General features: G+C 51.5%; 3 protein-coding genes across 3 annotated transcripts; all 3 read left to right on the top strand.

Annotated features, from left to right (window-relative positions):
* The first annotated feature begins 995 nt into the window (after nt 1–995).
* On the top strand, nt 996–6,920 carry SMAC4_09219 (uncharacterized protein). Its single transcript, XM_066090916.1, has 2 exons — nt 996–2,922; nt 2,987–6,920. The coding sequence occupies exon 2, from the start codon at nt 3,796–3,798 to the stop codon at nt 6,184–6,186; it is 2,391 nt and encodes a 796-aa protein (XP_065946982.1). The 5' UTR covers nt 996–2,922; nt 2,987–3,795; the 3' UTR covers nt 6,187–6,920.
* A 1,141-nt stretch (nt 6,921–8,061) lies between these two features.
* Nucleotides 8,062–9,513, top strand: SMAC4_09220 (uncharacterized protein; the record flags this gene model as incomplete). Its single annotated transcript, XM_066090917.1, has 2 exons — nt 8,062–8,355; nt 8,740–9,513. The coding sequence occupies 2 exons, from the start codon at nt 8,062–8,064 to the stop codon at nt 9,511–9,513; spliced, it is 1,068 nt and encodes a 355-aa protein (XP_065946981.1).
* Nucleotides 9,514–9,965: 452 nt separating this feature from the next.
* Nucleotides 9,966–13,578, top strand: SMAC4_09221 (uncharacterized protein; the record flags this gene model as incomplete). The annotated part of the gene is made up of 2 exons (XM_003346870.2): nt 9,966–10,188; nt 10,368–13,578. Exon 2 carries the CDS (start codon nt 10,381–10,383, stop codon nt 13,576–13,578), a length of 3,198 nt encoding a protein of 1,065 aa, XP_003346918.1. The 5' UTR covers nt 9,966–10,188; nt 10,368–10,380.
* Between the last annotated feature and the right edge of the window lie 380 nt (nt 13,579–13,958).

The raw sequence follows: 13,958 nt of genomic DNA, 5'->3' as shown, positions 1-13,958 counted from the left end.
GGCGGTTGGCGGTTGGCGGTACTCTAATTGGGAGATGGGTTTGAGGATCGGTAGATCGAGACTTTTGGAGGTAGGTCGAGAGGTGGGAGGAGGTTGTTTGTGGTGTGCCTGCGTGAGGTATCGTGGACCGCTAATGGATGGCGTGTGTCCTCGCAAGCAGTTTTGAATGCGTCACGGTGTTTTTATCCGCGATGTCGCAGCTGTTCTGAGGGACTGACAGTCGCGACGGTGGTGGAAATGGTCAAAAATCGGTCGATGGAAAAGAGGATGACGAAGTGGAAAATGATTTGGTCTGTGGAGAACGAGAAATGCGGGGCAAAGAGCTGTTTGGCTTTGGCAGGGAAAGTGCTGTGGGCTGAGTGTGGGGTCATTCAACCACGCTGTTTATAGCGGGGTATGTAATCCTGCGTAACACAGTCCTGCTCGTTGTCGAAGTCTACTGAGCATGTGTTAACACGAGCGCAGACAAAGTTGGTGTGGAGATAAAGTTTTTGTGATTATTAAGGGAAAGAAGAAGAGGAGAAAGTATATAGGTGGGCAGGGCTTAGATAACATAAATGTATGATGAGGATTCTTACCCTTTGCATTCACAGGAAGACAACGTACCCCGAAATATTCTTAATGCATGCAGTGATTATTCAACACTGCTGCCCGTTTTTAAATTCATGTTAGCGGGTGTCTGGCATCCATTCAGATCTGCTTGATACACCAGGTATCTACTGCATAAAGCCTGACTATCGGGTTTTTGAGGGAGCATACAGGTTATGGAATGTTGCTTCCATTGTCAAAGACATTTGGAGGTGCTTGGTTCAGAGTCCGATGCCTGACAGAAACGGGCCATTAACACTTTTGTCAGTAACTTCACAGTAAGTTGCTAGTGTATCTGGTTTCCGCCCAGACCCGGAATTGCAATTTCCTCACCCAAAGGCGCTACAATGACCATTGTTAACAATCTCCACAAAGTTCCACGAGAGTACTAACAGACATCATCATGTGCAGAGATTCGGACACCGTAATTACGATGTCTGCACTTCAGTTGCTTCTTTCTGACTTTTCTGACTTCCACAGAAAGTGAGAGAGGCCCCGACCATGCTGCTGATCACGTCGAGTCTTCGATTTCCCCTCAGAGTGGTTTCCCTTCCCACAAAGTTCCTCCTCTTTGACTGTGCCCATTCAACTTCTCTTCCTCGACTTCCCGCCTGACACTCCTTTCGCGATACCTCTTTTGACACTATCTTTGGCCATCATGTCGGATCCATTTTGTCCTTCCACCTTGTCTGAGATCCCACGATCTCTGATTGGGCCAATTGACCATCTTGCGACTTGCCCCAATGTCGCGGCCATCCGTCAGCGACTTCATCCTCGACAAACGGTGATGCACTGTATCCGCTGCCGCCCAATGCAGTTCAAGTTCTGCTCGTCTTGGCAATAGTAAATTTAGTGCCAGTCCCTCCTCGAGAAGTCAGACTGACCAGCGGACAGATTGATACATGCGCCGACCGAAACAGAGGCGTTTCCAGACAAAAGCTCCTATAGAGTTCGGCCCATGTCTATCCAGCTTGGGGCAAGACACACAGTTGTTTTGCTAAGGCCTTGCTTGGCTGACACGACGGGATCGGGCTATTTACCAGTGGTTTATCTTTACGACCATTCGCCATGTAGCACGCCATCAAGAGGTTCGGGTTGGACATGATCATGGCCCTGGTCGTCTTGTCACCTCAGGTTACCCCGCCTCGTTCTCCTCCTCAGCAACCTGTTCATATCATTTTCCTCCAAAAGCACGCTCCCACATGTCCCAGCGTCGATATTACTAAACCCGTGGCGTTGTTAACCATGGTGCCGTTGAAAGACGATTGTGTCCCTACGAAAATGGCGCTCTTCACGACAATCGAAACAAGCTCCATACGATTTAGCGTCTCCGGATTCCGATAAGGCCTCGCAACTCACCGTCACAAGCGGTTTTACCGACGCCTCTCTACTTTCACGGTCCTCTTCGCCTTCCATCTTCTCTTCCGCCAGTGTCAGGCCCACGAGCAAAGCGGACAAATCTCTGGCTCCTCCACCCTTTCCAGACGGAGTCGAAATGTGGCACGGCTGCGAGAAAGCCACGGTTGATATCTGCTTTATCCACGGTCTAGCCGGCGACCAAAATCGCACTTGGACAACACTCGGACAATCAGAACCATGGCCAAAGAAGCTACTCCCACCAAAGCTTCCCAGCGCGCGCATTTTGACATACGGTTACGACGCATATGTGATGGCCCGGGGCGGATCAGGTGCTTCGTCAAACCGCTTGAGCGACCACGCACAGAATCCGATCAACGACCTCGCCGGTGACAGAGCCAGGAGCAATGCTGCAGCGACAAGACGCGCCATCATATTCGTCACACATAGCCTGGGTGGTCTGGTATGCAAGAAAGGCCTTCTCAGCTCGCGCATTAGTGGCAACCAACAGCATCACGAAATCTTCGAAAACACTCGTGGAGTAATTCCCTTGGGCACTCCTCATTGGGGATCTTGGTTTGCAGAATGGGGCACAGAAGCCTGTTTCCCTGCTCGGACTTTTCAAGTCTAGTAACGAGGCCCTATTGGACGTACTGGGCACGAGTAGTGAGCTTTTAGAGGATATCAACAATGGATTTTCCGAAATGTTGCGTGATAGAGCTCATGGTGGCAACCAAATCCGAGTCCAATGCTTCTTTGAGGAGTTGCCGACGGTTGCAAGAAAGCTGGTGGTGGTCCCGAAGGCCTCTGCGACGAGAGATGGATACAGTGCTATCTCAATTCATGCCGATCATCGGGAAATGGTCAGGTTCTTATCAGATGTGGACACTGGGTTTGTAAGGGCTTTGAGTGTTCTTACCGAATGGATACAAGTACCACTCATGAATAAAGAAGTCAGCCAAGTTGTAAATTTGCAAGGTCAGTCGTCAAGTTTTGTGAGCAGACATGTCTTTTTTTGCAAGTTGACTGACCGTCATACCAGATCCAGTGCCACTTGTGATCTCAGTCGAAGACGAACATCCAGTCTCTGGGGAAGAAGTCCTTCCACCCCACCTGGACGATGCCCCTCCAATAGTCGAACCATCACCTCCCCCAACATCATGGCAGGACTGTCTGCAGTCACTCGCTTTTCCAGCCATGTGAGATCGATTCCAAGATATTGATCCCGCAGCAGGCGGCACTTGCGCGTGGTTCCTTGAACACCCTACGTACAAGAAATGGCTTGAGACCCCTCAAGGACTGCTCTGGATTATGGGGAACCCCGGTGTCAGAAAGTCCACTCTCACAAAGTACGCTCTGGAACATGGTAAAGCAACAGCTGCAGCTGGAAATGACGCACCTCTTGTCATATCATTCTTCATACACGCGCGTGGTGACCAACTTTAGAAGACAACATTAGGCCTTTTCCGCGCTCTTCGTCACCAAATCCTTGATCAAGAGCCGCAGTCTTTGCCGCATCTGATTGCCAGTTTCGATGAAAGACGTCAGAGTTTTGGCAAAGCCGTTAAGGCCTGGCAATGGCACGAAAGAGAGCTGGTGAAGAATTTTCAGTCTTGTCTTCTTCCACTTATAGCACGACGTCCGGTATGGGTTTACATCGACGCGTTGGACGAATTGGGCGAGGAGTCCACGGTCAGCGTTGTCCAGACGTTCAAATCGATCCTGAACGAACTGTGTTCCAACAGCGGCAGTGGTAATGGGATTACAAATTTTGGGGAGCATCCCATATCCCAGTTTCGTCTCTGCTTTTCTTGCCGGTATTATCCCATCATCAACGAGGAACATGACGTTATGGAAATCAACCTTGAGAAAGAGAATGGAAAAGACATCGCTACCTTCGTCGAAACAAAACTTTCCGACATCACGACATCAGACATATCGTCATCTCGTATACCCAATCTTATCAAGGAAAATGCAAATGGCGTATTCCTATGGGCTTCCTTGGTTGTGGCCCGGGTGCTGAAGCTTCACTGTGAGGGTGCTGGACTCAAAAAAATGGAGGCTGAAATACGCGCTATTCCAAAGACTCTTGAAGCCCTCTACCAGGAGGTATTGCGAGGCATGGGTCCGGACTCTTTGTGGTTGACACAATGGGTATGCTTCGCAACCCGGCCTCTGAGGCTGGATGAGTTACAATGGTCTTTGACGTTTGATCCTGAGTGCCCTCAAAGGTCTATACAGGAATGCCGACAGTCCAAGAAGTATGTGAAAAGCCTCGATGATGTTAAGCGGCAAATCCAAACTCTGAGTTGTGGTCTTGTCGATGTGACCTTATCAGACTGGTCCAACCATCCGTTGGTCATCCCTCCTTTGACTTGGAGTGACGAAAGCCCCACTCCCATAGTTGAGAAATGTTATACCGCCCAATTTATCCATCAGCCGGTCAAGGACTTCTTTATCAACCAAGGTCTCGAGGCGCTGGATAAAATGTCTTCAACACCCGAACAAGCAATTGCAGTGGCAAACATCCGCTTGACCAAGGCCTGTCTGTACCTAATGACAATGAAGGAGGTGGTTGAATACCATGCAGCTGACAGCACGAGAAGGAACACCTGGACACAATTCACGGGCCCAGATATGCTGCGCCCTTTTATTCCTAATCATTCAACCTCAGAGAAGATTAGGAACGAGTTGCGGTGTCCATTGGTAAAGTCCTTTCCCATGCTCGGCTATGCGGCATCGTATTGGATTGGGCATGCCAAACAGGCGTGTTCTCACGAGCGTTCCATCATTGAGACGAGTTGGCCCTTTGAGTTGTGGACATCGGAGATCTTCATTGAGATGGAAAATAGACTAACTGAAGTCGACTTGATTGAGAGTGGGGTTAAAAATCGCTCCCTTTGTGGACCTACCGTTCTACACCTTTCAGTAAGGCATGGGCTAAAAATTCTCCTCGAAGTTCTTTGGGACAAAGCTGCTTCATATGCGACCATGACCGGCTTACACGCAACTATACCAAATTTTGGCGCTATAAGAAGCACGCTGGTCGAGGAAGCGGCCCGAGGAAACTATGAAGACATCTTTCAGATGTTGATAAACGGATCAGACAACATGCTTGCGGACTTGGCCCACTTGCCCGCTGCTGAGGGTTACCTTCAAGTTTTGCATCCTGATTCTCCTCTTTCCTGGGCGGCTCGGAATGGAAATTTGGCCATTGCCAAGTTGCTTTGTGAGAGAGGGCTTGTTTATCACCATAACGATTATTCAAATGCTCTTTGCTTCGCTGCCCATGGAGGCCATATGACTATGGTCAAGTTCCTCATCGATAAAGGAGCTACACCTTATGATATGACTTTTCACGCAGCGGTATCGGATCGTTGTGAGGATATCTTTCGATTTCTTTTGGACAAATATCGTTCTGAAATAGTCGAATCTGAGATTGTCTTTATGTTGTGGAAGACTGCCTTGTTCTGCGGTCAGTATAACGCCATGAGAATCTTGCTCGATGCCTTTATTGAGCGCTTAAGCGAGGAATCGAAAAGACAAATGTTGCTGGAACTCTCGGGGCAAAGGCCGAGTTACCATGATCCAAGCTGCTTCTGTGTTGCGCTAGCACTTATCCAAGCAGGACCGGTCAACGCTGACTACCTAGATTGGTCATTGGTATCAGCATCTGGGCATAGGGATGTAAAGTTCTTGCAGCAGCTTTTCGAGGCCGGTGCGGACCTCGAATGTAGTAGTCGAGAGCTGAACGGGTCGACACCTTTATCCCAGGCCGTGGTCTTCGGTAGGAACGATATTGTTGGCTTTTTGCTCAGCCAGTGTGCCGATCCGAACCGCGTTGGGTATGAAGGGCGGCCACCTCTCCTACACGCCGTGGAACACGGTTACAAGATGTGCATGAAGGCTAACTCGCCGGAGTTGGATGTACTACTCGATTTGGGCGCCGATATAGACCTTGTCAACAACAAGGGCCAAACGCCGATCCTGATGACGGTCGAACGTTATGGTATGGATGGTATTCGGTACTTGGCCAGCAGAGGAGCCAACATGCGCAGTAAGTCTCTGATTATCATGGCTCTCACCTACAAAAAGCGCGCGGACCAGGCGAAAATGCTCGAAATAACGAAGCTGCTCCTGGAGTTGGGCGCGGATGTTGACGCGCCATTCGATCGTCAAAGACCCTTGGAAGCCGGCCTACATCTCGCAATGTTTCCGGTGACGAAAGAGCTGGGCACCTAGATAATATGTATCCTATTGAAGGCGGGTGCAAATACGGATCATTCGTTCAAGAGGCTCCTGGCCATCATCTATGGCTGGGAAAGCGATCGAAAGAGCACACAGCCTAGCCATCGGTAAGCGGGTTAGTGAGGAACCGATGACCGGGCGGGAAGCTCCGCGGAGATGGCCGCGCAGGACCGAACCGGGTGGTGGCCGGTAGCACGGACATTCGGACATGATTAATCAAGGGAAACGCGGCCGCTAAGCCCTTTTCGGAGTTTCTGTTAGCAAATCTGACGCCTGGGCTGGGCGTTTCTTGCTCACCGTTTGCTCTGTTTGAGAACATGAGAACAACAGACACGGCAAGTCAACTTGGATTGAGGCTGCATCTTCTTTCGCGGTTGGTTAAGGTAATCCTTGGAGGTTTTGAATGTTTTAGTCACAGCGTCACTTTCATATGTCGCTTGTTTTTTTTTCCCCTTGAGTCTGCGTCTTTGTCTTTGTCGTCGCCGAATGAACGGGGACGTATCCGACACTGTGGGCCATGCTTTGGCGATGTTTGGCTCAGTTGCGGTTGCTGTTAATGTATTTGAGTTTCTTGGCTTTTGATACGGATGGGAAGGGGTCAGTCATGAAGACGCCATTTCTTTAGTCGGTTTGCTGCTTTTCTGTTGCTGTAGTTTTTCCTTCTTTAGTTCGTCCACACCAGGGTTCTTGACATTTATAATAGACAACAAGACTCCACATTAGTTTTTTTTTCTTTCTTTCTTTCTTCCTTCATCCCATTCTCCGATCACCGAGATCCCGACCCCGATCCATAACACCTTGTCATCGTCGGTTATTAGTCACTGTTAAAGGATCATCGTTTTGCCTCCCACGATCTTTTTGTTCATTCCCGTCACCTTCCTCGCCTGGCATTGGACTCATCCGCTTAGCTCGTGCACCCCCCGGCCCTCTCCCAAGTCCCAACAGCGACCTCTCAGCGCCATTCAGTGCCTGGTTTTAGCGGACACTGACGGACACATTTCCGCTGTCGCTATAAGTTCAGTGGATCCGTTCCCACAGCAGGACCCATCGGATGAGATCATGGGAACACACCGAGACACCTTATTTTGACCACACACGTTCGCTTCCAGTTCGGTGTTTTTTTTTGTTTTTTTTTGTTTTTTTTGTTTTTTTTGTTTTTGCACTATTGCGCCATAACGCTATTGACCGGGCAGATCGGGAAGACCGGACTGTTGACCCGTCATCGAATTGGATCGTGACTGAAGAAAACAAAAACAAAACACTCCGAGACTATTGCGTGTTGGACCTGACGGGAACTCGGAAAGCAAGGTTTGGGTTAGCGGTCAACGGCCCGGGGGATAAAGGCAAAGTCAAGGGACTTATAATAACGTGTTGCGCCTGTTCTTTCAACTTGTCTTCCTGCTTTTGTTCTGTTTTTCGTTTTCGACATTTCGGCAACAGCAACGGCGCACAGCGGTTTTACGGCACATACAGATAACAGCTCCGGCACACACTGATTCATAGGTACTCCGATACCGCTACCGAGTCCCGGTACCTATTGAGTTTCACGCCGGAACACACCGTATACATCGTACTACTCCCATTCCGAATCTCCCGTTTCACATCCGGGTTCACACCGACTTTCGAGTTCCACCTTTCGGCCTGCGATACCGAGACGGAGTTCCACACGACACCACTACCGCCGAATCCATCGCCCCGGAATCTCCCATCCCGGAGTTCCACCTCGGCAGCATACTTCCGCACCCCGGCGCCGCAACTCCACCCCGAGACCGAATCCAAATTCCACAAACTCGCATCCGAAGTCCGAACCGCCAATCCAACCCGACCCATTTCACTTCCGAACCAAAACCACCATAATTCAACCCTACCATGGCCCCACCATGGTCCCTCAACCGCCCAACAACCTGGCACCTAGACATCGACCGCTTCATCAACCCCTTCATCCCAGCCTCTGTATTACCTCACTTCCCAACACCCATCGCTTATTTCTTGGGATATCGAGATCTTAATCCGAAACGACCAGCGAAAAAACCGCCGGGGAATATTGCAATCATCTTCTTTGCGTTTGTGGGCATTTTCGTTACTTTGGCGATTATTGGAGCGGTGGGGGAACATTACGAGGGGTTTGGGGGGAGGGGGGTGCCGGTTGTTGTGGGGAGTTTCGTAAGTTTTGATTTTCTTCTTCATGTTTTTTGTGTTAGGTGGGGATGGGTTGGGAGGTGTTGGGAAATGTTGGGAACAAGCCAAGTGGACGTGGATGATGGGATTCAGTTGATCACGGGTTGGTGGTGATGTGGTGTGGTGATGGGCGGTGATGGTCGATGGGCGATGGCAATGATGGGGTGACAAGCACCGATGGTGGATGGTGGCGTCACATCCCGCCTGGCCCGCCCCCGGATTTGCACTACGTCAACACCCTACGTCCCATCGCAAGCCATCCCATCCCCGGATTTTCTCTGCCATCCCATGCACCCCATCGGAGCATCCAAACCAACAACCCAAAACCCCCTACCATCAAAAACAAGTGCTAACCCACACCGAAAACAGGGCGCAGCAGCAGTCCTAGATTTCTACGCCATAGAATCCCCCCTCTCCCAACCCCGCAACGCCATCCTCGGCCAGCTTTTATCTTGCATAGTCGGCATCTCCATCGCCAAACTCTTCGCCCTCTCCCCCAATTTCGAATCCATCCGATGGCTGGGCGCTTCCTTAGCCTGCGCCTCAGCAACGGCGGTCATGGCGCTCACAGGAACTGTGCATCCACCCGCTGGAGCCACGGCGCTGATGGCTGTACTTGATGATAAAGTCCAGGGGTTGGGATGGTTCCTCATGGCGCCGGTAATGTTGGGATGTGTGATTATGCTGGTTTGTGCGTTGTTGGTGAATAATATTAGGAGGAGGTTTCCTTTTTATTGGTGGAGTCCTGAGAAGACGGGGGGGTTTTGGTCGGGGAAGAAGGGGGAGGGACAGGGGGAGGGGGTGAGTGAGAAGGAGGGGGAGAAGGGGGTAGGCAAAGCCGGGTCGAGCTCGGAGTCGGGCGGTGGATTGGAGAGGGGAGCGAGGAGTGATGAACGACTCAGGGAAGGAGATGGAGAGGGAGATGTGGATATCGAGGCGCAAAGCGGTGGGACGTTGACGGAATCGGGGGATGATGATGATGATGATGATGGGGAGGATAGTGAGGGGAGGATAAGGAAGAAGAAGAAGCAGGATGGTGGGCTGAGGGTCGTTATTATGAGGGGAGGCGTGGAGATTCCTGAGGGCCTTAATCTGAGGCCGGAGGAGATCAGGTTTTTGGAGACACTTGCTGAGCGGTTATGAGCATGTTAGGGAGCGTGTTTGAGCGTGTTATCTGTTTGAGCGTTCTTGAAGTTAGAGATACCATGATTGAGGCGTTTTGGGATTAAATGAACAGGATAAAACGAAGATATGATGCCGTGACAACCTCGAGACTTTTCATCCCGATGTGGATGATGTGGCATAGATTAAATGGAGGTGAACGGGCGGGAAGTTTCAGGCCCGTTTGCGTACTAACATCAGCGCGTATCCCGTCATTCCAGCGGAACGGCTCGGCCATGTGGGAGGCCTGCCACGGACACTAAACAGCCAATCGTTAGTGAGCGGGGGGCGCCCGTTACACGAAATTGTTAGGCTGCAATGAGCTGCGCGGGCGGCAGGCAGTTGCGTTTCATTGGATCCAATGTTGCCCTGCATCAATGCCTGGATCTCCCCAAACTTTGGCCCAATCTTCAACTCCAACTTCACAACTTCTTGTTATAAGCTGGGTCCCGGTCGACGACGACGGCAACCCATGCTTCAATGCGATTTCCTGTTGACTCCCTATTTCTATATTGCTCGCTGAGACGTCCGTGAAGCCATCGCGATAATCGCGTACCTGGACACGCTGACGCTGGACCTCGGCATCTCATCGCGATTCGAAGGTCGGCCGTCGTCTCATCACGGCACGGATATCTTGACAGTAACTTCAAGATTAGGGTGAGTTTATTCTCTCGTTCAGCGTGTTGACCCGAGCCTAAGTTGAGGTTGCTTTCTTCCCTTCAGGCCACCACTTCGTCACGGTCTCTTCTCGCAAACATGAATGTCTTCGGGACACCCCTTCACTTCGGTCCCAGAGGCGTGTAAAATTTCCAATCACTGGACTGACAATATCTCAGTTGCATACCCAACATGTCTTTCTTCACCCTCCCACCGAAACAGTCCAAGGCACTGCGCATCGTCAATCCCGATACAGGAACAGAAGAGCGCCCTGCTGTCCCTACGCCCACCTCTAAACCAACGACACCCACCAACATCGTCGGCCAAAGCGTCAAGGGCAAATTCAAGGATGGAGCCCCGAAACCCAAAACGTCGGCAAAAGCAAAAGCAAAGGTCGCACAAGTCCTTTGGATCCCCCCGCCGCCAGGGTCGACCGGTCCAGCCTTTGATGCCGATGAACACTACGCTCGGGGCTTCGACGTTTACGCACCATCCTTCGTGCCAACATCCCTCAAGAAAGTCAACCAGTTACAAGGCACCGTTCTCGACACCTTTCCAAGGACATTCGTCGATTACCTCCAGTACCTTTCTGGGGCCTTGCCTACAGATCTTCTGCCCACTCCTCCACAGCCCAAGCCAGCCGGCCATCCTTCCGAGACTCCCTTTCTTTCGCCCCAGCATTACGAAAAGTATTTTCGTTCTCTAATAGAGGTCGAGCTGAGCTATCAAAGGAACGAGAATGCCTCTTACTGCCTCTACGGCCACACATGCATACTGAAGCTCGCTAGACCGGGAAGCCTAGATGAGCCGACGGTGACCCTCACGGTCCCCGGGCTTCGCGAGAACACTCCGAACGTTGAAGTGGAAGATGAGGTGCAGCTGCGCCAGTTGAGGTTCAGCGCTGATGGGCACTTGCAATCCATCTTCCCCTGGACCGGACACATCTACAACGCCCGGGTCTCGGCAGTGGTTATGGCAACAGAGACCGTCGTCCTAAGAGTAGGCGGAATCAGCCATCACACTGCCGAAGTTATTACTCCTACCATGATACCGCCTTGGCCGACCGAGTTCGTTGCTAAGTTCAACGTTCAGTTCTTCGTGCCAATGACCCGATACACGCCCATGATGGACGTGCTCCCACATATCACCGAGTCGCTGGATCTGGCGGAACAAGTCCTTAAGAATGCCTTTGATGCCCTGGATTCCTTCATCGACGAGGTTACTAGAAACGGCACCGCAAAACCCAGGACAGATGGCCTGTCCACTACCAACGTGTACTGGAAACAGTCCATGTTGTTCCCCACGGAAGCAGACTGCAATTCCCAAACCAACATCGTCAACTGGCTAGAACACTACAACAGTTCGCGTTTCGACGAATCCTTAAACTACGAACAACGTATCGCAGTCGACTCTGTCCTTTGCCAGAACTACGGCACCATGCCCTATCTCATCTCCGGTCCGCCCGGAACAGGCAAGACCAAGACCATGATCGAAATCGCCCTCCAGCTGGTCCGCAACGTCCCTGATTGCAGTCACATTCTCGTTTGCGCCCCATCAGAACCAGCAGCCGACACTTTGGCCGATCGTCTTTCCAAGTCCATGAACCGCACTGAACTTCTCCGTCTCAACCGACCTACCCGCGACTCACGAGAGGTTTTGGGAAATCTCCTCCCTTACTGCTACATCCAAAACGACGTCTTTGCTTTACCTCCCTTCGCCCAACTCATGTCCTATCGCATTATCGTCACCTCCTGCCGGGACGCCTCCATGCTCATGTATGCCCGCTTGACGAACTCGGACCTCTACACCGTCTCCTCCACGTTGCAACAACAGATCCACCCCACCCTGCCACCCCCCACGAAAAGCCGTCTACACTGGGGGGCTCTCCTAATTGACGAAGCCGCCCAAGCAATGGAGCCCGAAGCTTTGATCCCGCTTCACGTCGTCTCGCCCCCTCTCAAAGGCCCCGAACCGGTATTCACCCCACTAGTAATAATGGCCGGCGATGAACAACAACTCAACCCACGCACCTCCTGTCCTTCAACCCCTCTCCAACAATCCCTCTTCGCCCGCCTCTTCAAACGGCCCGTCTACTCTAACCACCCCCTCGCCCGTCGCTTGGCGAAAGACGCCCAGCCGCCAAGGCAGCAATACCAACTCCATCCTGACTTACTCCCCATCTTACGTCCCCCCTTCACAAACTTGATAAGGAACTACCGCTCACACCCCGCGATATTGGCAATGCCTTCCAAGCTCTTCTACTTCGACACTCTAGTTGCCGAAGCCGACCACGCCGAACGTAACAGACTATCGTCCTGGACAGGCTGGCGCGGTCGTCGCTGGCCTATACTGTACCACGACAATCCCTCACCCGATGACTTGGAAGCGCCCTCACCCTCTTCCGGTCCCTCCTCCAGCAGCTCAACTACAGGAGGCTGGTTTAATGTCGGCGAAGCGCACTTAGCGTGTCAATACGCGCTATCGCTGTTCCGGTCGGGATTGGTTAAGCAAAAAGAGATATGTATCATGTCTCCGTTCAAGGCGCAGGTTAGACTGATAAGAAGTTTGATAAGAAGTGATCAGTACGGAGGCATGTGGGAGGTTAATGTTGGTCCGACGGAAGCGTTTCAGGGGCTGGAGCATGGGGTTGTTATTCTTTGTGTGACGAGATCCAGAAAAAGGTTTGTGGAGAGGGATCGGGGGTTGGGGTGGGGGGTTTTGCCGGGCCGGATTGATGGGCAGAAAGGAGTGGGGGTAGGGGATGAGGGCAGTGGTGCGGGCGGTGGCATAAGGAATAAACTCAATGTTGCATTAACAAGAGCCAAGTTCGGACTTATCGTGCTGGGGAGTAGGGAGGTTATGATGCCTGATGAGGAGGTGGAGGAGGATGGCTCTGATGACGATGAGGACGGCGACGATGACGACAACGACGACTCGGACTCAAAAGACGACGGCGCTCAATGGGAGAATAATATCCGCGAGGAGGAGGATGGTGCCTCCAGCGATATGAGGAAAGGGAAAGAAAAGTACACATCAGGCACGGGAACAACAGGAGGAGAAGAAGGAACAGAATGGGCACAAATCATCGCCTTCTGCGAGCGCAACGGTTGCATAGCCGATAACAACCCTGTCTCAATTCACGAACCAGCACGAGGTCCAGCACAAGGCCGTCAAACCCGTTTGAAGCAGAATGGAGCGTGGCAAGGTCTGGGAGACTTGTCCAAGTGGGAAACGGATATGCTTCTTCCTGGATCTGGACCGAGAAGGAATGAGCATTCTATGTCGTCGTTTGACGGTGGAAGTGGTGGTGGAAGTGGTGGTGCCAGTGGAAGTGCTAGCGCCAGTGGGACGGCGGAGTGGACTGGGAGTGATGCGGATGAGGAGTTTTAGAGAAACAGACGTGAACATGAAAGTCAACGGGCATTGGACTCATTGGAGAGGGCACGAGGGTTGTGGGAAACTGGCTAGCGAGGTGTTTGGTGCTTGGCTTTGGTCTTTGTAGGATGGAAGGATGTGAGGACTGGATTTCGTGGTTAGTGAGTAATGCATGATGAGTTGAGATTTTTCAGGAACAGACAGTAGAGTTAGCTACATTAACTATAGGTCGGTAGGTATCGCGTAGACGTCTTTTACAATCTACACGGGGCCACCGATACTTACACAATGACCTCTGATTCTCCTTCTGAGCAGCTCGACGCTAACATAGGCATCTAGATCCAATCCAGGGCATTTAATGGTCATTCTTCCTCCTGATCCTATCCTCCAACAAC

The sequence above is a fragment of the Sordaria macrospora genome, chromosome 4 (genome assembly GCF_033870435.1).
Source record: "Sordaria macrospora chromosome 4, complete sequence".
NCBI classification, from domain to species: Eukaryota; Fungi; Ascomycota; class Sordariomycetes; order Sordariales; family Sordariaceae; genus Sordaria; species Sordaria macrospora.
This window is presented reverse-complemented; position numbering and strand designations above follow the sequence as displayed.